At 38.5% G+C, this 23,970-nt stretch overlaps 1 protein-coding gene across 4 annotated transcripts in view; it reads left to right on the forward strand.

Moving 5' to 3' along the window:
* UGDH (UDP-glucose 6-dehydrogenase) overlaps positions 1-23,970 on the forward strand; it is a 32,977-nt gene that overhangs the window by 650 nt on the left and 8,357 nt on the right. The window contains exons 2-7 of one of the 4 annotated variants that reach the window (XM_041753220.1): positions 453-523; positions 8,118-8,286; positions 16,531-16,632; positions 20,691-20,891; positions 21,002-21,199; positions 22,332-22,479. In XM_041753220.1, the coding sequence (XP_041609154.1) occupies positions 8,125-8,286; positions 16,531-16,632; positions 20,691-20,891; positions 21,002-21,199; positions 22,332-22,479 (811 nt within the window). In that variant the 5' untranslated portion in view covers positions 453-523; positions 8,118-8,124. Of the gene's footprint in view, positions 1-452; positions 524-7,740; positions 7,814-8,117; positions 8,287-16,530; positions 16,633-20,690; positions 20,892-21,001; positions 21,200-22,331; positions 22,480-23,970 lie in introns of those variants that run through there. The other 3 variants (XM_041753219.1, XM_041753218.1, XM_041753221.1) reach the window with 3 other exon arrangements.

The following is a 23,970-nucleotide window of genomic DNA, read 5'->3' on the forward strand; positions in this document are numbered from 1 at the left end:
GTCCTGGTCTTTTGTCTGTGGTTAGTCTGCTCACCTGGGGAGCTGCTGCTTTCCTCCGGTCACTGGCCTCCCTTCTTAAGAAACTAAAGAGAAAACAAAGCCAGAAAGCCCTTTTGGAGGGCGAAATCCTAAGACACTGCCATCGTGACATCCGTATGGGCTGTCCTGGAATCCATTGTTGGCCGCCACACCATAGAATTGCTTTACTTCATGTCAGGGAAGGGCCTCCCTTGGGTGCTGACCGTGAAAGAGCATACTTGTGTATATGGGAAGATAACCGAGTAGGCTTGAAAATGCTGGTATATTGAAAAGAGGGATTCACGGGTAGGGAGCTTTCCATGGATATACAGAGGCATAGCTGTCCACTGACTGCCCGCAAAGACACAGTGAGTCTTTGAGTTTCTTCAAATGCCCTGTGAAATGGAGAACAGTAGTCTGGTCTGTTTTTTCAGGGGGGTTCTGGAAATGAAAGCGCTTACTGTCTGCTGTGAGATGCGCTTGTTAGTACCTGCATCCAGTTAAGGTAAGCGGGAGACGACCCTGATTGAAAGGGCCTCATTTCTTCTCCCCTTACTATACTCCTTTTTTAAACATAGAATCTGTAACTAATATGCATATTTCATCTTCCCTCTTATTATTTCCACAGCTTCATAGGAGGGAAGCCCTTTAGATATAACATTAACACTGCCTTTCTCACTGATTAAATCTTTTTCCCCGGCCAGCCGTCTGTTAGTATCTAGTTTTTGTAAAAGACTAAGGTGATGTGCTTGAAGTTGATGTATCCAACTACAACATCCATTGCCTTAGCTCCTGGGTGATTATGGAGAGTATACGGAAGAGAGGTGGGGTGGGGACGGAGAGATTATGTTTAGCTTAGATTGTAATAGGACCTTCAGTATTTGTTAGCCACATCTTTTAGGTTGAAATCTTCATCTGAATTTATAAAACTTTAGATGAAGAGTAGTTTTGGAACAGCTTGGTTTGTTGAGATTTTCCCAAAATATGGAGGTTAAAAACTCATTTCAAACTGACACACTCAGTAAGCAAACATTCCCATTTCCCTGACAGCACAGTAGAGGGTCAGAAGGTACATAAAAGTAGAAATTCAATATGGAATCAGAAGACATCTGTGTTGAGCAAAGTATATTATTAATACTGTATCAAGCTCCATATAAAGACTGAAAGATTTTATTGAAACATCCAGGTAATGATTTATTGGGACTTGCACAGTTCTTCAGTAATTTTCCCATTATCATCTACAAGCCACACTTCATGTGAAATAGAACCACAGGGACACCCCAAAACACATGCAATTCTGTAACATAGGTCCATCAGTGGTTTGCCCTGGCTGCTATATGTAAGGCAAGCTGAATACAGCCTGGCAAGCAAGGTGGATAAGAAGTAACTCTGGGAAGACATGCCAAAGTTCTACGTAAAAAAAGGATGATGGTGTTCTGGACAATTTCAGCAAAAATGCATTGATCAGCCATCTGAGCTAAAGATTTTCAAATAACAGTCTTCATCTCAAACAAGCCATAATGGAGAGTTACTCATTCATTCAATTAGCATTTATTGAGAGCCTACTGTTCTAAGTGCTGAGGGAAGAGCAGCAGATAAGAACTGTTTGCCTGGGAGCACTTTATTAAACTATGAACTCCTTTAACCCAAGAGTGGCATCATGTAAACATTCAGTCTGTGTTTATATAAGAATGTTATAACCTGGGATCCCTGGGTGGCGCAGCAGTTTGGCGCCTGCCTTTGGCCCAGGGCGTGATCCTGGAGACCCGGGATCAAGTCCCACGTCGGGCTCTCGGTGCGTGGAGCCTGCTTCTCCCTCTACCTGTGTCTCTGCCTCTCTCTCTCTCTCTCTGACTGTGTGCCTATCATAAATAAATTTTAAAAATTAAAAAAAAAAAAAGAATGTTATAACCTCTTGGCTGTTGGATTAAATGGTAACCCCAACAGATCCTCTGGTCCAAAAATACTTTGAAATTCTACTTTTTAGGTATTCCAGATATATTGGTTGTAATTAGAGAGGCTGGCTAGCTGCTCAGTAAGGGTGTTACAGTGTGATAGTTCTTTAGGTTCATCACAGTTCAGAACTTAATCATCAGCTTCGAAGATCTGGAAGGCAGAATTTTTTTTTTTTTCCTCCTTGGACCCAGAGTTTATGAGGCTTTAGATGTTAGCTTATATGATTAAACTCATAAGAGACTAATGGTTTCACTAGAATGAAACTTTGATATTACATTAGGGAAATTTTATTGCAGTTCCTGGAACACTTCTATCTCAAATCTGTGTCATCCCTTTCCAGTATTATGATTCCTGGGAATCTGAATTCATAGGGGAGAGTGGAATCAGAGCAAAGAATCTTCAGAGAACATGCCATCTAAGCATTGGGAAAGCCTGTTCTTCCCCCACCTCTCTGAAACCAGAACACTTCTGACTTCCAGATTCTGTGTCAGTCTTCTCTAGACTCTGTTGAAATAAACACATCATTCTTTTTTTTTTTTTTTAAGATTTATTTATTTATTCATGATAGACATAGAGAGAGAGGCAGAGACACAGGCAGAGGGAGAAGCAGGCTCCATGCTGGGAGCCCGACACGGGACTCGATCCCGGAACTCCAGGATCTTGCCCTGGGCCAAAGGCAGGCGCTAAACCGCTGAGCCACCCAGGGATCCCCTAAACACATCATTCTTGTCTTTAACTCCCTCTTCCCAAGCTACAGGCTGATCCTCCCCCCACCCCATTGTTTTTTCCTTCAGTGGAGTTTATTAGATTTTAGCTACACAAATGTTGTTGATTGTTATGGTTACTTTTAATTATGTTGCCTTAAGTTATTGAATTGTAGCCTCCTGAACTGTCCTGGACGTGCTTCCCTGAAAGGGTCATTTAAGACCCACTTTAAATTCATTTCTTTTTTTTTTTTTTTAATATTATTTATTTATTTATTTATTTATTTATTTATTTATTTATTTATGATAGTCACACAGAGAGAGAGAGAGAGAGGCAGAGACACAGGCAGAGGGAGAAGCAGGCTCATGCACTGGGAGCCTGACGTGGGATTCGATCCTGGGTCTCCAGGATCACGCCCTGGGCCAAAGGCAGGCGCCAAACCGCTGCGCCACCCAGGGTTCCCTTTAAATTCATTTCTACTCTACAAGACAGTCATTACCTCTTACCACTTCTTAATACTGATATTTTTCTCCAACTAGGCTGATCTCCTCACTTTGGACTCATTTCTGTATATGAGTCCTTACTATTTTTTAAATCTGGAATGTTCTCCCCCACTTACCTTTTCTTTCTATACCCTATTTATTCTTTAGGCCAGGTTGAAATTCTACATTTCCCTTGATGTAGATACCTTCTTTTTTTTTTTTTTTTTTTTTTTTTCCCGCCTCTGGACTTTAGTACTCATTTTGTCATTTAATTGGTTATACTGCCTTATATGTTACTTGGGTGTGACAAATTCCATTTCATCTTTTTCTTTTTTTTTAAGATTTTATTTAGTGGAGCACCTGGATGGCTTAGTCAGTTAAGCATCTGCCTTTGGCTCAGGTCATGGTCCCAGGATCCTGGGATTGAATCCCATATGGGGCTCCCTGTTCAGCAGGGAGTCTGCTTCTCCCTGTTCTGTGTGTGCGCTCTCTCTCTCTCTCTCTTTTTTTTTTTTTTTTAAAAAAAAAGACTATCTATTTATTTATTTGAGAGAGGGAGAGAGAGAATCTCAAGCAGACTCTGCTGAGTATGGAGCCTAATGAGGGGCTTGATCTCAAGACCCTGAGATCATGCCCTGAGCTGAAATCAAGAGTCAGTTACCTAACTGACTGAGCCACCCAGACGCCCTTCCTTTTCATCTTTTAAGTCAGTTTAAGAGTCACCTTTGCAGAGAGTCCTTTAACTACCCTATCTAAAATAGTTCTTTCCCCATATTCAGTCTCTCCCTCTCCACCTACATATTTATTTCCTTTATACACAATGTATCACAGCTGCCATTATTTTGTTTTGTGCTCTCCCATGAGACTATAACTATGTAAGAGTAGGAACTGTACCTGTCTGTTCCCTATTGGATCCCTGTACCTGTCTGTTCACTATTGTATCCATGGTACATAGAACATTAGTGGCTGCAACATAGTTGAGTGTTTAATAAATATTTTTCAGCTGGCTGAATTTTTCCTTAAATAAATTGTTGAATTCTTGAGTGTCAGGGCCTATATCTAGGGCCATATTCTCTGCTGTGCCCACAGGTAGACCCTTAAATTGGGAATATTAATTTTTCATGAAAGGGAACAAAGGACTAGGCCTGAAACAAGCTGAAGCAATGTTTCTGAAACCCGATGCCAAGCCCTTTCTATTGTAGCCGTGGGGACAGTGGCAGTGAGTGCTGGAGACACATCTATGGTAAGTATGTTCTAGGCTCAGCTGTCCCACAGGTGGGAGCTTTTTTAGAACATTCCCCTGAGCTTTAACCTCGAGGTAATCCCAGTGCAGTCCTTTCCCCCTAGAAAGTTCTCTTTTTTCTTGTGTACAGGGCACTTGAGGCCTGGAAAGGAGTAAAAGGCAGAACTGAAGAGTAGAAGAAGGTTAAAGAAATGGAAGACGAATGGTTGCCAAAAGTAAATTTTGTTAGGATCAGTATTTTTGCCGGGGTTAATTTTGGAACCCGAGAAGTTTAATAGGAATATCATGTTTGTGCGGCTTCACAAGTGATAATAGGGTACTCTTAACCCATTTATTTAGATTTTTTTTTTCACTAGAAAAGGAGCCTTGTTTTTTATTTTTTTATTTTATTTTTTTTTATAATAAATTTATTTTTTATTGGTGTTCAATTTACCAACATACAGAAGAATAACACCCAGTGCTCATCCCGTTAAGTGTCCCCTCAGTGCCTGTCACCCATTCACCGCCCCCCCCCCCGCCCTCTTCCCCTTCCACCACCCCTAGTTCGTTTCCCAGAGTTAGGAGTCTTTATGTTGTCTCCCTTTCTGATATTTCCCACACATTTCTTCTCCCTTCCCTTATATTCCCTTTTACTATTATTTATATTCCCCAAATGAATGAGAACATACACTGTTTGTCCTTCTCCGATTTACTTACTTTACTCAGCATAATACCCTCCAGTTCCATCCACGTTGAAGCAAATGGTGGGTATTTGTCGTTTCTAATGGCTGAGTAATATTCCATTGTATACATAAACCATATCTTCTTTATCCATTCATCTTTCGATGGACACCGAGGCTCCTTCCACAGTTTGGCTATTGTGGACATTGCTGCTAGAAACATCGGGGTGCAGGTGTCTCAGCATTTCATTGCATCTGAATCTTTGGGGTAAATCCCCAACAGTGCAATTGCTGGGTCATAGGGCAGATCTATTTTTAACTCTTTGAGGAACCTCCACACAGTTTTCCAGAGTGGCTGCACCAGTTCACATTCCCACCAACAGTGTAAGAGGGTTCCCTTTTCTCCGCATCCTCTCCAACATTTGTGGCTTCCTGCCTTGTTAATATTCCCCATTCTCACTGGTGTGAGGTGGGATCTCATTGTGGTTTTGATTTGTATTTCCCTGATGGCAAGTGATGCAGAGCATTTTCTCATGTGCATGTTGGCCATGTCCATGTCTTCCTCTGTGAGATTTCTCTTCATGTCTTTTGCCCATTTCATGATTGGATTGTTTGTTTCTTTGGTGTTGAGTTTAATAAGTTCTTTATAGATCTTGGAAACTAGCCCTTTATTTGATACGTCGTTTGCAAATATCTTCTCCCATTCTGCAGGTTGTCTTTGAGTTTTGTTGACTGTATCCTTTGCTGTGCAAAAGCTTCTTATCTTGATGAAGTCCCAATAGTTCATTTTTGCTTTTGTTTCTTTTGCCTTCGTGGATGTATCTTGCAAGAAGTTACTGTGGCCGAGTTCAAAAAGGGTGTTGCCTGTGTTGTCCTCTAGGATTTTGATGGAATCTTGTCTCACATTTAGATCTTTCATCCATTTTGAGTTTATCTTTGTGTATGGTGAAAGAGAGTGGTCTAGTTTCATTCTTCTGCATGTGGATGTCCAATTTTCCCAGCACCATTTATTGAAGAGACTGTCTTTCTTCCAGTGGATACTCTTTCCTCCTTTATTGAATATTGACCATAAAGTTCAGGGTCCACTTCTGGGTTCTCTATTCTGTTCCATTGATCTATGTGTCTGTTTTTGTGCCAGTACCACACTGTCTTGATGACCACAGCTTTGTAGTACAACCTGAATTCTGGATTATTAAAGAGAGGATCTACCAGGGGCTCCTGGCTTACTCAGACAGTAGAGCATGCGACTCTTGGTCTCAGGGTCATGAGTTCAAGCCCCACATTGGGCTTGAAGCCTACTTAAAAAAAAAAAAATTAAATAAAGAGAATCTACCAGATTTAGCATGGTTTTAATATTTTCTGGTAGGTACATCCACACAATGGAATACAGTGTAACTGCTTCTAAAAAAGAGACGGAGTTTTACCAGAAACAGAAAAAAATAAAAATAAGAAATAGAAGGGAGTGGAATAGGTCTTAAGAATACATTAAATAGGGGATTCCTGGGTGGCTCAGTGGTTTAACACCTGCCTTTGGCCCAGGGCACGATCCTGGAGTCCCAGGATTGAGTCCCACGATGAGCTCCCTGCATGGAGCCTGCTTCTCCCTCTGCCTGTGTCTCTGCCTCTATGTGTGTCTCTCATGAATAAATAAATAAAATCTTAAAAAAAAAACAAAAAAATAGATTTAAAAAATTTCTTTGTATGTGTATCACTAAGAATATTGCTTTCTTTTGTAGAATCAATAGATTCCAAATTTTGCTTATATTTTTACCAAATTTCTGGGGTTTTTTTTAAAGTTTTTTAAAGGTCATTAGAGATTAGACTCAGTTGATATCTACCAAACATGACCACTGAAGATTGATTTATAAGTCAGATGCATTGTTTCCTCATACCAAGATACGTTGTTTCCTCAAGACCAAGATACTTGTATGGGTTGTTCAGCTCATTCTTTTCCAGTAGGAAAGTCTGCCCAGAAAATCAGTAATTAGAACATTGTTTGGTTTAATACAGATTCAGACTTAAAGGAATTGGATCATCTGAATTATGTGGCTTGTGTATCTTTTTTTCACAATAGGGTTGTGCTTGCCAGGCATTGTAATGAGATTAGCCTTCTGTAGTATCTTCTTTGATCCATGCAGGAATATATTAGCAAATTCTTAAACTCTCTGGTTACCAATTTCCTTCTCATGGGAATCCATGAATGGATTAGATTAGATGATATCTGAGGTCTTGGCAAGGACTAAAATTCTAAGAGTCTGATCAGTTTGATAGTTTTTGTTCTCATTATAATGAATAAACTGATATTCTTATATATAAATCAGTACCTTGTCATTTTGATTAGTGTGAATCAGTTCACCTAAATGGCTTTTGAAAACCCATCAAAATCTGTGTAACAGCTTTGTTAACTACAGAAATTACTTTCCTTTAACCATCTCATAGTTTCTGATTAAAGTTGAAATGGAATTTAAGATCATTGTCAGGTACCTAAAAATAAACTACTGAAGCCAAATTGTATAGGGAATACAATCACAGAGGTCAATTCTGGACTTTCAGACTAATCTTATTACCTATCATGTGTTTTAATATCTGTCACGTTAAAAAAAAAAAAAAATATCTGTCACGTTAATCTAAACCTGCCATAGGCTGACCTTTGTACACCGACATTTATTTAAGCAAGAATTGCCCTGGTGTAGTCACCCTTGCATTTTTCCTCAGCAATCAAAGTTACCCGAGTGGCCTTAGAGACCCAAGTAAGCTTTTATTTTCTTCCTTGAATTTTTGAATATTAGATCATTATAATCTTTGTGGCATTTCTTTAGTAATATCAGTTACTTTTTTCCCCCATGTTTTATGCTAATGCAAACTAGAACAGACATTCCAATTGGAATGTTATATATTTTCGCACTTTTAATAATTCTTAATAGTGTGAATGCAGGAAATCTTTCCAGATATCTGTCACCTTGACAGTTTTTATGAAGTGTGATAAATGTGCAATGTGATTTCTTTAAATTTTCTATTTTCAATAGTAGAACAGTCTTACTGCTTTTCTTCTAGTTTAATCATGTTTGAAATTAAGAAGATCTGTTGCATTGGTGCGGGCTATGTTGGAGGACCTACATGTAGTGTCATCGCTCATATGTGCCCTGAAATCAGGGTAACAGTTGTTGACGTCAATGAATCTAGAATTAATGCATGGAACTCTCCTACACTTCCTATTTATGAGGTAAACTATTTTAAACAACTCTTTGTTCTTACGTTCTTTGTTTTCTTACTGTTTTTATTAAATAAATTACTATTAATGTAAAAATCTGTGACTGCAACTGGAAAGAAATTAAATGAGAAATCTAGACACAATAATATGGACATTACAACTATAATTATGTCAGATATGCCCGGGGAAAATGACTGGGAAGAAATATATTAGAATATTAATAATGGTTATAATAGTGCAGTGAGAATATGGGTATTTTTTTCTCTATTTTCTCATATTAATTAATTTTCTAATTTTGTTAATGTGGTTATCATATTGTAATAGTAAAATTTTAGAATTTTTTTTAAATTTTAGAATTTTAAGAAAATAATAAAACTTGATGTTTTTATTAATTCATATAAGTCCATTATATTTGGGGGTTATTGTACTGTACTCATATCAGGTAAGCCATGAGTGGATAAATGATGTCTTTTATATCTAGTGGTTGGTATTGCAAATTTGTTTAATTAGAATTTCAAAATTTCTGTGAATTAAGATATTGTATAGTTATGAAAATATGCTTCAACTATTTTATAAAGCTATGTGGATCCCATTTTTTAAAAATTCATTGTAAAATGAGTTCATGATATTATGCTTTTGAAACCCAGCAGAGAAGCATTTGAAAATTTGATGGTAGCAGTTTTTTCCAGCATTAATATATTCTTTTTTTTTTCCCTTCAGGAAAGCTTTGTTATTTGTTTTGTTTTTTTTTTTTTTAATAATTTTATTTTATTTTTTTTTAATTTTTTTATTATTTATTTATTTATGATAGTCATACAGAGAGAGAGAGAGAGGCAGAGACACAGGCAGAGGGAGAAGCAGGCTCCATGCACTGGGAGCCTGATGTGGGATTCGATCCCGGGTCTCCAAGATCACGCCCTGGGCCAAAGGCAGGCGCCAAACCGCTGCGCCACCCAGGGATCCCAGCTTTGTTATTTGTAAGACTGTTATCAACCATACTCTGTCTTTATAATATTTATTAATTTATTTTAGAGAAAGAGCATGAGCAAAGAGAGGGACAGAGGGATAGGGAGAGAAACTGAAGCCGATTCACCACTGAGTGGGGACCCTGACTTGGGGCTCCTGTCTCATGACCCTGAGATCATGAGCTGAGCGGAAATCAAGAGTCAGTTGCTTAACCATAGTCTTTAAATGTGTTAGTCCTTTGGAAGGGAAGTCTCAACCCTATCAATATTTTGATAGGCATATAAAATATAGAAATCCATGAAAAAGCACCCATAGAGTAGTAGCTATCCAGTATCATGGATTTATTCCTATCTGAATCAGACTTGGAATAAAAATAAATAATTAACCTCTGTGTGTGTGGTACCGTCTCTTTGTACTTTACCCTTTCTTTTTCTACCAGACAAACTACCTATAATAGTTCTCTAAAGATTTTTATTTATTTGAGAGAGAGAGAGAGAGAGAGAGAGAGAGATGGGAGAAGCAGATTCTACACTCATTGCAGAGTCCAACACAGGCCCAATTCCATGACTCTGATACCACGACGTCATCCTAGCCAAACCAAGAGTCTGTTGCTTCACTGACAGAACTACCTAGGTACCCTCCCTCCCTCCCCCCCATAATAGTTCTTTAAATTACTTTAGTGCTATAGCATTTCCTTTCCTGTTATTACCAATAGATTTGGTTTTGGAGGAATTTTTAAAAACATTTTGGAGGGGGCTGTCCCGGTGGCGCCGCCTGCAGCCCGGGGTGTGATCCTGGAGACCCGGGATCGAGTCCCATATCGGGCTCCCTGCATGGAGCCTGCTTCTCCCTCTGTCTATGTCTCTGCCTCTCTCTCTCTCTGTGTCTATGAATAAATAAATAAAATCTTAAAAAACAAGCAAACAGGGGATCCCTGGGTGGCGCAGCGGTTTGGTGCCTGCCTTTGGCCCAGGGCGCGATCCTGGAGACCCGGGATCGAATCCCACATCAGGCTCCCGGTGCATGGAGCCTGCTTCTCCCTCTACCTATGTCTCTGCCTCTCTCTCTCTCTCTCTCTCTCTCTGTATGACTCTCATAAATAAAAAATTAAAAAAAAAAAACAAAAAAAAACCAAGCAAACAAACAAAAAAAAACCCATAACATGTTGGAGGGATCTCTGGGTGGCTCAGCAGTTTAGCGCCTGCCTTCAGCCCAGGGCGTGATCCTGGAGTCCTGGGATCAAGTCCCACATCGGGCTTCCTGCATGGAGCCTGCTTCTCCTCTGTCTGTGTCTCTGCCTCTCTGTGTCTTTCATGAATAAATAAATAAAATCTTAAAAAAATTTTTTTTGGAAAGATAATAAAAGAGTTTTATAATTCTGATATCCATAAAAGGGCTGTAAGTAAGCTGAAACCCAACAAGCTGTATTTATATACAATCATTAATTAATTCTGCCAGTAGTATACTCCAGTCTTCAGAAACAAAGGGCACCCACCAGAATGGCTAAAATTACTACTACTGACAATACTAAGTGTTGTTGACAAAGATTTAGAGCAATTGGAATTCTATACACTGCTGTCAGAATGTAGTCTGCTATAGCCAGTTTCATAACTGCTTGGCAGTATTTACTTTTTTTTTTTTTTTTTAAATGCATCATGTAAATTGTTGCCTGGCTAATCCACCAACCCTGTCATTCCTGTCTGGACCTTTTTTTTTTTTTTTTTTTTTTTTTAAGATTTTATTTATTTATTCATGAGAGACACACAGAGAGAGAGAGAGGCAGAGACACAGGCAGAGGGAGAAGCAGGCTCCATGGAAGGAGCCTGATGTGGGACTCGATCCCAGGTCTCCAGGATCACACCCCCGGCTGCAGGCAGCACTAAACCGCTGCGCCACCGGGGCTGCCCCTTGGCAGTATTTACTAAAGCTGAAAATATGGGTAGTCTGATTCAACAATTCCATTTGTAGGTGTATATCCAACAGAAATGCATTCTTAATGTGCACCAAAACAGGTATTAACAGTGCTATTCATAATAGACTCAAATGGGAAACAACCTTAAATGTTAATCAGCATTGGAATGGATACATAAATTATAGCATAATCCTGCAATAAAATACTATACTGCATTGAAAATCAAGGAAACTAAAAAAAAAAAAAGAAAGAAAGAAAGAAAAAGAAAATCAAGGAAACTACTCCTACATGCATGGTTAAATTCTCCCCAAAGTAATATGTTGCCAGACACAAAGTAGTACATATTGTATAATTCTATTTGTATAAAGTTCAAATATAAGCAAATTGATCTCTGATGATAGAATTCAGCATGGTATTGATTTGGGCTGTGGTAGTAACTAGGAGAGGGCAAACTGCAGGTTCTGATTTACAGTTATGTTCTAATTCTCATTACAGATAGTGGTTACACTTACGTAACCACTTGTAATGCAACCACTCATCACAGATAGTGGTACACAAGTGTACAAATAAGTGTAATTTTCACTTATGGAAATTGAGCTGTACATTTTCCTATACTAATGTATATGCAATTTTATGTAGTGTTTTACTTCAATAAAAATTTTACTTAAAAACAAAAAACAAAGGTATTCTGAATTAGAAAAAGTACAAACTGAGGCACCTGGATAGCTTGGGTGGTGATCTCAGCGTCATGAGACAGCCCAGCATGGGGGAGTCTGCTTAAAGATTCTCTCTTCCCCCCAAAATAAATAAGTAAGTCTTAAAATAAAATGAAATAAATAAGTCTTAAAAAAAATACAAACCGTAATATATTGGAATTAGAGGTTTTTCTTGGAGAAAACAAAAAAATTAATTGGTCAGGCATGTTCCCTGGCCAGATTCTTATTGTTGGTATTACTAGTTATATTAATTGAAATCTGAAACTCTTCTTCCTAAGACTTTACTGCTTTAAATTTAAAATAGTATCTTCTACATTGATATTGAATCTAGTTGGGACACATAGTTAGATTGAGAAAGTTAAGATCTAAAATTTCTTTTCTATATCATACTTGTTTCTTCTCAATTTATAAACAAAGAAACAGAAGTATTATTTTTGATACCTTTGTTTCATAAATAGTTTTCCTCCTTTAATCTCTTTATAAAGAATATAAAAGATTTGAAAGTCTAGGTAGCCCTGTGCTCATTAGAATCAATGTCTGAGTTCTCAAAACCCTGAAATCTCATTGTACTGGCTTTATTTAATGGTTATAACTATTTAGCTTTTTAAAATTTATTTATTTGAGAGAGAGAGCATGTGAGAGAAAGCATGAGCGGCAGAGGGAGAGAGAGAGAAGCAGGCTTCCCACTGAGTAGGGAGCCAGATTTGGGGCTCTCAATCCCAGGCCTGGGATCATGACTTGAGCTGAAGGCAGATGCTGAACTGACTGAGCCACCCAGGTTCCCCAACTATTTAGCTTTTATTTATTTATTTTTTAATATTTTATTTATTTATTTATTCATGAGAGACACACAGAGAGAGAAGCAGAGGGAGAAGCAGGCTCCATGCAGGGAGCCCAGTGTGGGACTCGATCCTGGAACTTGGGATCACCCCCTGGGCCGAAAGCAGGAGATAAACCGCTGAGCCACCAGGCATCCCACTATTTAGCTTTTAAAGTCTTATTTTTATCTCTCTCTCTCTTTTTTTTTTTAAATAAGTAATCTCTACACCCAACATGGGGCTACCCCCACATTAAGAGTGGCATGCTCTACCAGCTGAGCCAGCCAAGCATCCCTATCTCATTTTTAATTTGTCTATTCCAAAAAATTATGTATACTGTAAACAGTTATTTTAGTTTTGCACTATTTAGTGTAGCCTACAAAAGAAATGAAATCTTTTTCCAAAACCCACTGGCTTTGTTGGTTAAAAACATGGCACTAGGGGCAGCCCGGTGGCTCAGTGGTTTAGCACCTGCCTTCTGTCCAGGGCATGATCCTGGAGATCGGGGATTGAGTCCCACGTCGGGCTCTCTGCATGGAGCCTGCTTCTCCCTCTGCCTGTGTCTCTGCCTCTCTCTCTCTCTCTCTCTCTCTCTCTCTCTCTCTCTCTCTCTCTGTGTGTCTCTCATGAATAAATAAATAAAACCTTAAAAAAAAAATCCCATGGCACTGCTACTTTAAAATTCTAGAAGAAATCATCTTAGCAAGTAAATGATTTTCCTTTTAGCAGGTAAATGATTTAGGCTTTTAATTTTCATGTGTCTTTCTAAGATATCAGTTGTTAAAACATGCCTTATAAATTAAAGAATTTATAAGTCAGAAAATAATTTCTACAATGTTGCATTAAAAAAAGCAACAACTTAGGTAATGAATTGTGTGACCCATTCAATTTTCAGAGTTAGGCTTTTGTTCCATTTTTACTTCTTAATTTTATGTTGTAAAATTAACTATTCCTCTACGTTGTCTTGGCTATCTTAGAGATGTAAAATGTTAGGTGAAACATCAAATGAGAAGAACTATAAAAGAAAAATGACCGTTTTTAAAAATATTTTATTTATTTATTCATGAGAGACACATGGAGAGAGAGGGAGCCAGAGGACACAACAGGCAGAGGGAGAAGCAGGCTCCATGCAGGGAGCCTGATGTGGGACTTGATCCCGGGACTCCAGGATCACACCCTGGGCCAAAGGCCAGCACTAAACTGCTGAGCCACCCAGGGATCCCCCAAAAATGACAGGTTTAACTGGAATTCACATTGCTCTCTGAATTGCTTTATTGAGTAGCATATACATGTTGTTACTACTTGTAACTTTATACATACCTACCTTGGACAAGGCAAAAGAATATTTTTATGTCTAGCTTGGATACCTTTGCAATCAACTTTTTTTTGTAAATCTGTATCCTATAATGCATTTTAAAATATACAACTAAGTAAGTATTTGTTCTCAAGGATAATTATAAAAATCAATGACATAGATTTTTCATTGTAAATACCATGTTTTCAGGTCAGGAAGTCCCTATTAGTGACTAATTTTAACTCATGGTCACTGATAGGGAAATTCTATAATATGTCATTATAGTATTTAATATGTTATTTGTGTACACAGCCTCCATCTGCTCTGAGACTAACTAGACTAATTGGAAAAATATTTAGAAAGAAAAATGACAGGACTTGATTGTTGATTATATAAGAAGGGTGAAGGAGAAGAAGGAGTCTAGAAAGATATCCAGGTTTCCAGTTTGGATGATGGGTGCATGATTGTGCCATTAATTTAGATCAAGGATGCAGGATGTTGTGGAGGGTAGTGGGAAATGAAATTTCAAGTTCTGTTTGGTCCTATTTAGTTAGACTTTAGTCTTTGGGACCTCCAAATAGAGATGTTCAGGAGGCAGTTGGATATATATCAAAAGTGTAAGTAAATAATGCATGGCTCGAGATGTAAAGTTAGGATTATACAGGTAGTAGTTGAAATCAGAGTAAATGAGCTCTCCCAAGAAGAGTCTGTAGAGAGAGCGGAGCATGAGTCAAGGACAGAACCCAGAAAAACTCTTAATGTTTGATGATAGGAGAAGGAAATGCCATAGAAAAGCAATGAAAAGTAGTTCATCAAAGGTGAACCAAACCCAGAAGAGTTTTAGTAGTACAAGCCCCATAAAGATGTACAGTTGAGCCTTGACAATGTAGGGGCTAGGGGCACCCACCTTATGTTATATACTGTATTCTTACAATAAAGTAAGCTAGAGAAAAGAAAGTGTTATTAAGAAAATTATAATAGGGATGCTTGGGTGGCTCAGTGGTTGAGCCTTTGGCTCAGGTCATGATCCCGGGGTCCTGGGATTGAGTCCCACAACAGGCTCCCTGCAGGGAGGCTGTTTCTCCCTCTGCCTGTGTCTCTGCTTCTCTTTCTGTGTCTCTCATGAATAAATAAATAAAATACTTTAAAAAGAAAACAATATGATAAGAGAAAATAGATTTACAGTACTGTACTGTATTGAGAAAAATTCACATATAAGCAGACTTGTACAATTCAAATCTATGTTGTCAAAGGTCAACTGTATATATTTTGTTTATGAGTAACTCAGTGACTAGCACATAATAAGTACTCTGTAAACATTTGCTGAACGAATGAATGAGCTCTCCATTATGCCAGATACAGAAGAAATCAAGACTGGGACGTATTCATCAAATTTGGTGTTATGGGGGTCATTGTAACTATTGCAAGAAAAATTACATTTGCATCACTTGTATCTTTTAAGACCATAATTTTAAAAAATTCTCTTTTTAGCTGTTTTTCTCTTCAGTTTATTTGTTGAAGAAACCAGGTTGTTTATCCTACAGAAATTCTCAGTCTCAGGGGCAGTAGGGGTGGCTCAGTGGTTTAGCACCGCCTTCGGCCCAGGGCGTGATCCTGGAGACCTGGGATCAAGTCCCACATCGGGCTCCCTGCATGGAGCCTGCTTCTCCCTCTGCCTGTGTCTCTGCCTCTCTCTCTGTGTGTGTCTCTCATGAATAAATAAATAAAATCTTAAAGAAAAAAATTCTCAGTCTGGATTTTGCTGATTGGACTGATCTAAGCAGATTTAGATCTGATTTTTTTTTTCCTTTCCTTTCCTTTCCTTTCCTTTTCCCTTTCCTTTTCTTTCCTTTCTTTTTTTTTTCCCTTTCTTTTCCTTTCCTTCTTTCAGACAAGAATACTTGTTAGGTGGTTTTTTGTACAGCTCAATATTCTTAACGTAACTATATTTCCTATTAAACTGTGTGAGGAAAGTAATAAAATTCTCAGTGAAAGTGTGTCTTACATTAGGACTTAGAAAAAATATACGTCTATGTAGGCAGAGAGTAAATCTTGACTGACAACCAGTTGTATGACTTGAATTTTTGGGGGTAAGAACCTGCATTCATAATGATGATGCAAAATCAAATGTCTGCTTGAAATCACAGAAGACCTTGAATTTGCAGATAATTGTGTTGATATTCAGGTAATGGTTAACTCTTATAAAACAATCAGGCACATGGTAAACAATGACACATTGAAATGAGCCCGTGCTACTACTGTGGCAAGGCCAACTTTGCTCTATTTAGCATTGTTACATAATGTACACTTTTGGCCTTTGCTGTGTGATCTTAGATATCTCTACAAAGGTGTTGTTTGAGGGCAAATCTAGACCTTTAAATTAAAATATAACTATCTCCCTCTGCCTGTGTCTCTGCCCCCCCCCCCGTGTCTCTCATGAATATAAATAAATAAATAAATAAATAAATAAATAAATAACCACGTAAAATTCTATACTTATAGGTCGTCTCCTATGACTGGTAAACTGTAACCACGACTCTTTCTTTTTAGCCTGGACTGAAAGAAGTGGTCGAATCCTGCCGAGGAAAGAATCTGTTTTTTTCTACCAATATTGACGATGCCATTAAAGAAGCTGATCTTGTATTTATTTCTGTAAGTATTTTCTTTCACTGTGTGAGTTCTAATACATTCTTGTCTACACGGGAGTTTCATTGTATTTTAATAGTCATCTGTGGGTATCAAGACTTGTCCAGTGGAATCTTGGTTGTCACTTTGCCCAACACTTGACCATACCCCATAGTCATCCGGTCAAACGTGTCACTTCCAGTCATTGAGCAAAAGAATTTGGAGAAAATTCAGTCTGGGACCTAAAATTAGGAAGTGCTGACAATGTGTGAGACCAGTGTGGTGATAGTATATGTATTTCATCATTTCTTGTTTCAACCACTGCTTGGGGACGTCCAGGTGGCTCAGCAGTTTAGCACCACCTTTAGCCCAGGGCCTGATCCTGGAGACCTGGGATCCCACGTCGGGCTCCTTGCATGGAGCCTGCTTTTCCTCCCTCTGCCTGTGTCTCTGTCTCTGTCTCTCTCTCTCTTTCTCTCTCTGTGTCTCATGAATAAATAAAATCTTGGGATCCCTGGGTGGCGCAGCGGTTTGGCGCCTGCCTTTGGCCCAGGGCGCGATCCTGGAGACCCGGGATCGAATCCCACATCAGGCTCCCGGTGCATGGAGCCTGTTTCTCCCTCCGCCTTGTGTCTCTGCCTCTCTCTCTCTCTCTGTGACTATCATAAATAAATAAAAAATTAAAAAAAAAAATAAATAAAATAAAATAAAATCTTAAAAAAAGAAAAAGATTTTAACCATTGCTTGGTAGAGGTGAGATAAAGAGAATTGGGTAAAATGTGTGTGCAAACTTATGGGTATCTCCTATCTAGATGAATTATGTTCTAGAAGTCATTTTATTTCTTATTTTAAAAAAACTTTTTTAAGATTTTAGTTTTACACCCAACATGAGGCTCAAAGTTGACATGAGGTCAAGAGTCTCATGCTCCGCTGAGTCAGCCAGCTCCCCCACCAGAAATCATTTTAAATGAACTCTTTGCAACTTGGCTTGTATTGGTTAGGTGACAGGCTAGTCACAGGCACCTTTGACTCATAATATGGCTAACCTGTTGTACCTTTGTAATGAAAAAATAGAGCCAATGCTTGGGAGTAACTCTGGTAATCTAATATTTGAACCAAGATATTTTTCTTCTTACTGTCCTCGTAGCCATTTACTCAAATATTCTGTATGTGATGGGATATATATTCTTAAGACTGAGTTACACGATTCAAGACCTTTAGAGCCTTGCAGAATAAAGGGGAAAGCCAGTGGTCTGGGCTTTGACTGAGTCCCATGAACTAAAGGAAGGAAACATCATAGGGTCCCCAGAGGGTAGATGTTAAATTGATTATGCATTTTGTTGATTATAAGTTGTTGAATTAGGGATTATTTTCGGACTGATAAGACAAAAGCAGTACTATAGAGGTATGTTAACTCCAGAAGAAAGTGGTAATGAAGCCAGTGGTGAAAGTGTTATGAGTTCAGTCTCTCATTTAGCATTCTTAATTACTTCAGACAAACTGGTGCAGCTTCTGTGACTTGCCAACCCATCCTCTACTTAAGCTTAGAGAAGGTTAAGGTACAAGACATAGAAAATGAGAAAAGACTTTGGAATAACTAGGTACTTGGAGAAAATCAAGAAATTATCTAAGTCCAACTTTTGGAAAACCAGAGCTCAGATGTGAGTAGGGGGATTTTCTATTAAAAAAAATTTTGGGGGGGGGATCCCTGGGTGGTGCAGCGGTTTGGCGCCTGCCTTTGGCCCAGGGCGCGATCCTGGAGACCCGGGATCGAATCCCACATCGGGCTCCCGGTGCATGGAGCCTGCTTCTCCCTCTGCCTGTGTCTCTGCCTCTCTCTCTTTCTCTCTGTATGACTATCATAAATAAATAAAATAAAATAAAAATTAAAAAAAAATTTTTTTTTTTTTAAGAGAATCTATTCTCAGGCAGTAGAGTCCACTTTAGGGTGGTCTGGCCAGACAGTTAATTTTATAGTTGCCTCTGTGCAGATCTAGCTGGAGCTACTGTGAGTCTTTCCAAGCTACTGTGTATAAATGTTATGGTAACTTATTACTGTATAACTTGCATCTACTTACCATTATTCTCTGGACTAGCTTTTTAAAATGTATTTGTCATACACTTTTCCTTATGGAAAATATCAAATTCATATAAAAGATGAAGATGATACTATAATGAACCCCTGTTTACACATTCTGTATGGTCAGCAGTAACCATGGCTGATCTTGTTTCTTTACTGCTTCTCTCTCTTTCTTCCTACCACCAGCTATTTTCAGGCAAACTGCAGGTAGGAAGAGTTTTATGTGGATCAATTTTCAATTGTGATACTCAGAGCACTTTATAGGGGAAGCTCTCTCATCCACCTCATCTTTAGCATGTTCCACCTATCCTGTTAGCCATCTTGGCCTTTCTGAACTTGGGTACTTCCATGTCTAAGGCTTTTCCTAACTTGTTCCAAGCAGATAAACAACTTTTGTTCTCCTGATTTTCACATCTCAACACAGTCTTTGAGTTTTGGTTTATTTTGGCTTCCTTCCTTTATTTAGTCCCTATTAGGTTATAAGCTTGTCAAGAAATGAGAATTAGTATCACTAATTACTGGTTCAGAAACTATTCCTGTAAGGGGCACCTGGCTGACTTAGTTGGTAGAGCACACAACTAAATCTCAGGGCCGAGTTCAAGCCCCCCGTTGGGCATGGAGCCTAGTTAAAACACACGCACGCACACACACTATACCTATATAGAATTTTAGGCTTTCTGGAGTGCTTTGATTTTTACCAAAGCATTATAAAACCCAGATTAGATTTTATTTTTTTGAAATATTTTTATTTATTTTAGTTTTTAAGGAGAGAGAGAGTGAGTGAGCAAGTGGAGAGGGACAAAGAGAGAGGGAGAGAGAGAATATTAAACAGACTCCATACTCAGTGCAGAGTCCAACATGGGGCTTGATCTCACAACCCTGAGATCATGATGTGAGACAAAATCAATCAGTTGTTTAATGGACTGAGCCACCCAGGCACCCCCCCAGATGAGATTTTAGAGAGCATACAAACCTCATTTTCCAGTGAGGTAGTTGGAGCAAAGGCAGCTCACTGGACTCATGATTTATTTTTCTTTCTATTTGATAGTCTTTGTCAGCATAGTATGGTGAGTCCTGAAGATGCTAGATAATATCTAGCCTTTAATGAGCTGAGAAAGCATTTGTGAATGATATTACAAACATTTTTGAAAAGGTATTGATATGTAAGTCTATTTAGGGATCCCTGGGTGGCGCAGCGGTTTGGCGCCTGCCTTTGGCCCAGGGCGCGATCCTGGAGACCCGGGATCGAATCCCACGTCGGGCTCCCGGTGCGTGGAGCCTGCTTCTCCCTCTGCCTGTGTCTCTGCCTCTCTCTCTCTCTCACTGTGTGCCTATCATAAATAAATAAAAAAAAAATAAAGTTGTTTAAAAAAAAAAAGTCTATTTAAAAAGGATAGAAAAGGAATTTAAAATTTGGTTTTAAAGACCAGGAGGGGATCCCTGGGTAGCTCAGCAGTTTAGCACCTCCCTTTGGTCCAGGGCGTGATCCTGGAGTCCCAGGATCCAGTCCCACGTTGGGCTCCCTGCATGGAGCCTGCTTCTCCCTCTGCCTGTGTCTCTGCCTCTCTCTGTGTGTGTCTCTCATGAATAAATAAATAAATAAAACCTTAAAAAAAAAAAAGACCAGGATAATATATTACACACAATAAAGAAAGGAAAGAAAACATACATTTCCTTTCAGACTATAAACTCCTTTAGGACAAAAACAGTCTTATTCATCTTTATATCTCCAGGGCTTAGCTTAGAACGTGTCTGTCTGATAACTGTCACTACACACTAGCTTCTCAACAGAAGTTTGCTGAATGAGTTCCCCCAAATGCTTCAGGCTGTTTTGTCTGGTGATTATAAAATGTATCATTTCCATGAATCTAATAGAGGGTTGAATTAAAACTAATGATGATAGTTAACTTCCCACTTAACTGGTTAATTGATGATTCAAGGTTCATCTTGAAATCACTGAATATCTCATAGATATTTTGTTTGTAATCCCATATGCTTTTATCAGGTGAACACTCCAACAAAAACGTATGGAATGGGGAAAGGTCGCGCGGCAGATCTGAAGTATATTGAGGCTTGTGCCAGACGCATTGTGCAAAACTCACATGGGTACAAAATTGTGACTGAGAAAAGCACAGTTCCAGTGCGGGCAGCAGAAAGTATTCGCCGAATATTTGATGCAAACACAAAACCCAACTTGAATTTACAGGTATGATAAAAAGGAAGCACTAGAACCTGATTCTTATATAAATATTGACAACTTTTAGTTGCCTGTGGCTAATTCTAAGCTTAAAACTTTGCTTTGCATTGGGATTCTAGGTGCTGTCCAACCCTGAGTTCTTGGCAGAAGGAACAGCCATCAAGGACCTAAAGAACCCAGACAGAGTACTGATTGGAGGGGATGAAACCCCAGAGGGCCAGAGAGCTGTGCAGGCACTGTGTGCTGTGTATGAGCACTGGGTTCCCAGAGAAAAGATCCTCACCACTAATACTTGGTCTTCAGAACTTTCCAAACTGGTTGGTACATAGCATTCAACCCTCCATTAAATTTAAAGCTAAGGATTTATATCTCTTAAGCCTGATAAGCTACACAGGTACTCTCTTAATAATATTTAGAACATAATATTCCTGTCCATTATGAAATAATTATGAAATAAATTTCACAAGGGAAATCAAATATAAGGGTAAAAATATTCTGAAAAAAATCTAAAGTAAAAAAATTATAAATTTTTAATAAAATGTGACATAAAATGGAGGATGCATTAAAATAGTAGTCTCTAATGGGGCTCCTGGGTGGCTCAGTTGGTTGAGTGTCCGGCTCTTGATATCAGCTCAGGTCATGATTTCAGGGTCATGGGATCCAGCCCTGTGTCAGGCTCTGTGTGTAGGGGTAGTCTGCTTGATATTCTTTCTCCCTCTGCCCCCCCCCCCCCCTGCCCCAGTAGTTGCTTACTTTCTCTTTCTCTCTCTCAAATAAATAAATCTTTAAAAAGAAAATAGTTTTTAAAATCATTCTTTTGGGGATCCCTGGGTGGCTCAGAGGTTTAGCGCCTGCCTTCGGCCCAGGACGTGATCCTGTAGTCCCGGGATTGAGTCCCACATCAGGCTCCCTGCGTGGAGCCTGCATCTCCCTCTGCCTATGTCTCTGCTTCTCTCTCTCTCTCTCTCTCTCTCTCTCTCTGACTCTCATGAATAAATAAATAAAATCTTTAAAAAAAAATACAATAGAAAAAAAAAAATACAATAGGGTAGCCCCGGTGGCGCAGCAGTTTAGTGCCGCCTGCAGCCCGGGGTGTGATCCTGGAGACCCGGGATCGAGTCCCCCGTCGGGCTCCCTGCATGGAGCCTGCTTCTCTCTCTGCCTGTGTCTCTGCCTCTCTTTCACTCTCTCTGAATAAATAAATAAATAAATCTTTAAAAAAATACAATAAAATCACTCTGTTTTTAATCCCATTCTTAATCATCTTTCTCATCTTTCTTCTCTAGTTTAAAATACTTTCCTTTACCAGCACATCCATAGCCTCCTGAAATTGAGTCCAGTAACTTATATCTCCTCAGTAATTTGTATCAATTCAGTGATTTATTATAGAGACATATAAAATTGCTATTTTAACACATCATGCCTTTCCTGTTTTTTTTTTCCCCAAAGGCAGCAAATGCTTTTCTTGCCCAGAGGATCAGCAGCATTAACTCCATAAGTGCCCTCTGTGAAGCAACAGGGGCTGATGTAGAAGAGGTGGCAACAGCCATTGGAATGGACCAGAGAATTGGAAATAAGTTTCTGAAAGCCAGTGTTGGTAAATTGAAATTTTTCTGTACATAAAGTAGGTTCATCAGTAGCTAGGTCTCTAACTTTAAGGAAGTCTTTATAACATGTAACCTTTAACTTATTAGGAACTTTCCAAGTGAAGCAGTAATTAAAGTTATGTTATTTTAATAATTATTGATTGATTAGTAAGATAAATATAGTTCACTGTTTTAGGAGGATTAATTAGTATTTAGTTAAAACATTTAGGAAGAGTAAGTTCAGGAGACCACATAAGAAATAACTCAATACCTTACAAACAGGAAAAAAATTCCCCATCATTTGCTTTGCCTACTACACACGCTTTTGGAAATGTGGCTTTGGTGATATACAGTTGGTCCTCATTATTTGCCAGTTTTGTATGTATGAATAATTTTACTTGCTAAAATTTCTTTGTAACCCCAAAATCAATACTCAAAGTGCTTTCGTGGTCATTTACAGACACAATTGAACAGCAAAAAATTTGAGCCACCCAACAGAGACATTCCCAGCCAAAGTTACGTAAGGCAGTGATCGTATTCTCTTGTTTCAGCTCCTATTCTGTAAACAAGTGGTCTACTTAGTGTCACATTTTTTACATTTTTGTACTTTTCCTTGGTAATGTCAGTTTTTTAAATGGCCCTTTGGGTAATATATAGAATTGTTGAATCACTGTGTTGTAAGCCTGAAACTAATATAACACTATATGTTCTGGAATTAAAATTAACATATATATATAAATATATATTTATATATATGAAAGATCCAACTTACAAAAAACATAAAATTTTTAAAAATTTAATAAAAATAAGCTGATAATGTATCAATTTGTTGGTGAAATGTGACCATTATAAGCTCAATAGGAACCTATTTCCCCTAGGAGCAATGCTTTAGTATTCAGTAATCCCATGTTTCTGGCACTTTTGCAGAATATAACTACTGGATAATAAAAATTGAGTGTATTTTTAGATTAAGTTAATAAGGTTGATGTCAGAGTAAATAGAGTTTTATAGATTGGGCCCTGGGCAGCTTGTCTTGTATTTCTGGTCCCTTATGCCGTATCCCAGTACTATTTTCCCTGGCCCTTTTCTATCTTTTTAGTATTTTCCTTAAGCTACCATTTAGTAAAAATAGCTACTGTTTCTTGAAGGCTTATTATCAGAGTTCTGAACTAGTGCTTTATGTATCTCATTTATTAATCCTTGTAGCCTGTTAAGAAGGTGCTGGTATCTCCTTTATAGAGATGGTTGAGGTTTGGGAAATTTTTGCAACTTGCTCTAAGTCATATAACTGCTGAGTGGCTAGGTGTTTCTGACTTCAAAGCCCCTGCCAATCCTCACTGTATATTGAATTGCACTAGAACGAAGTGGGCAAACTATTGTCCTTGGGCCAAACCTGGCTCATAGTTTGTTTTTATAAATAGTTTTATTGGAATACAACCAAGGCTATTTTAGTACATATTGTTTGACTGCTTTTGAGCTACAAAGGCAGAATTGAATAGTTG

This window comes from Vulpes lagopus, chromosome 4 (genome assembly GCF_018345385.1).
Source record: "Vulpes lagopus strain Blue_001 chromosome 4, ASM1834538v1, whole genome shotgun sequence".
In the NCBI taxonomy this organism is placed as follows: Eukaryota; Metazoa; Chordata; class Mammalia; order Carnivora; family Canidae; genus Vulpes; species Vulpes lagopus.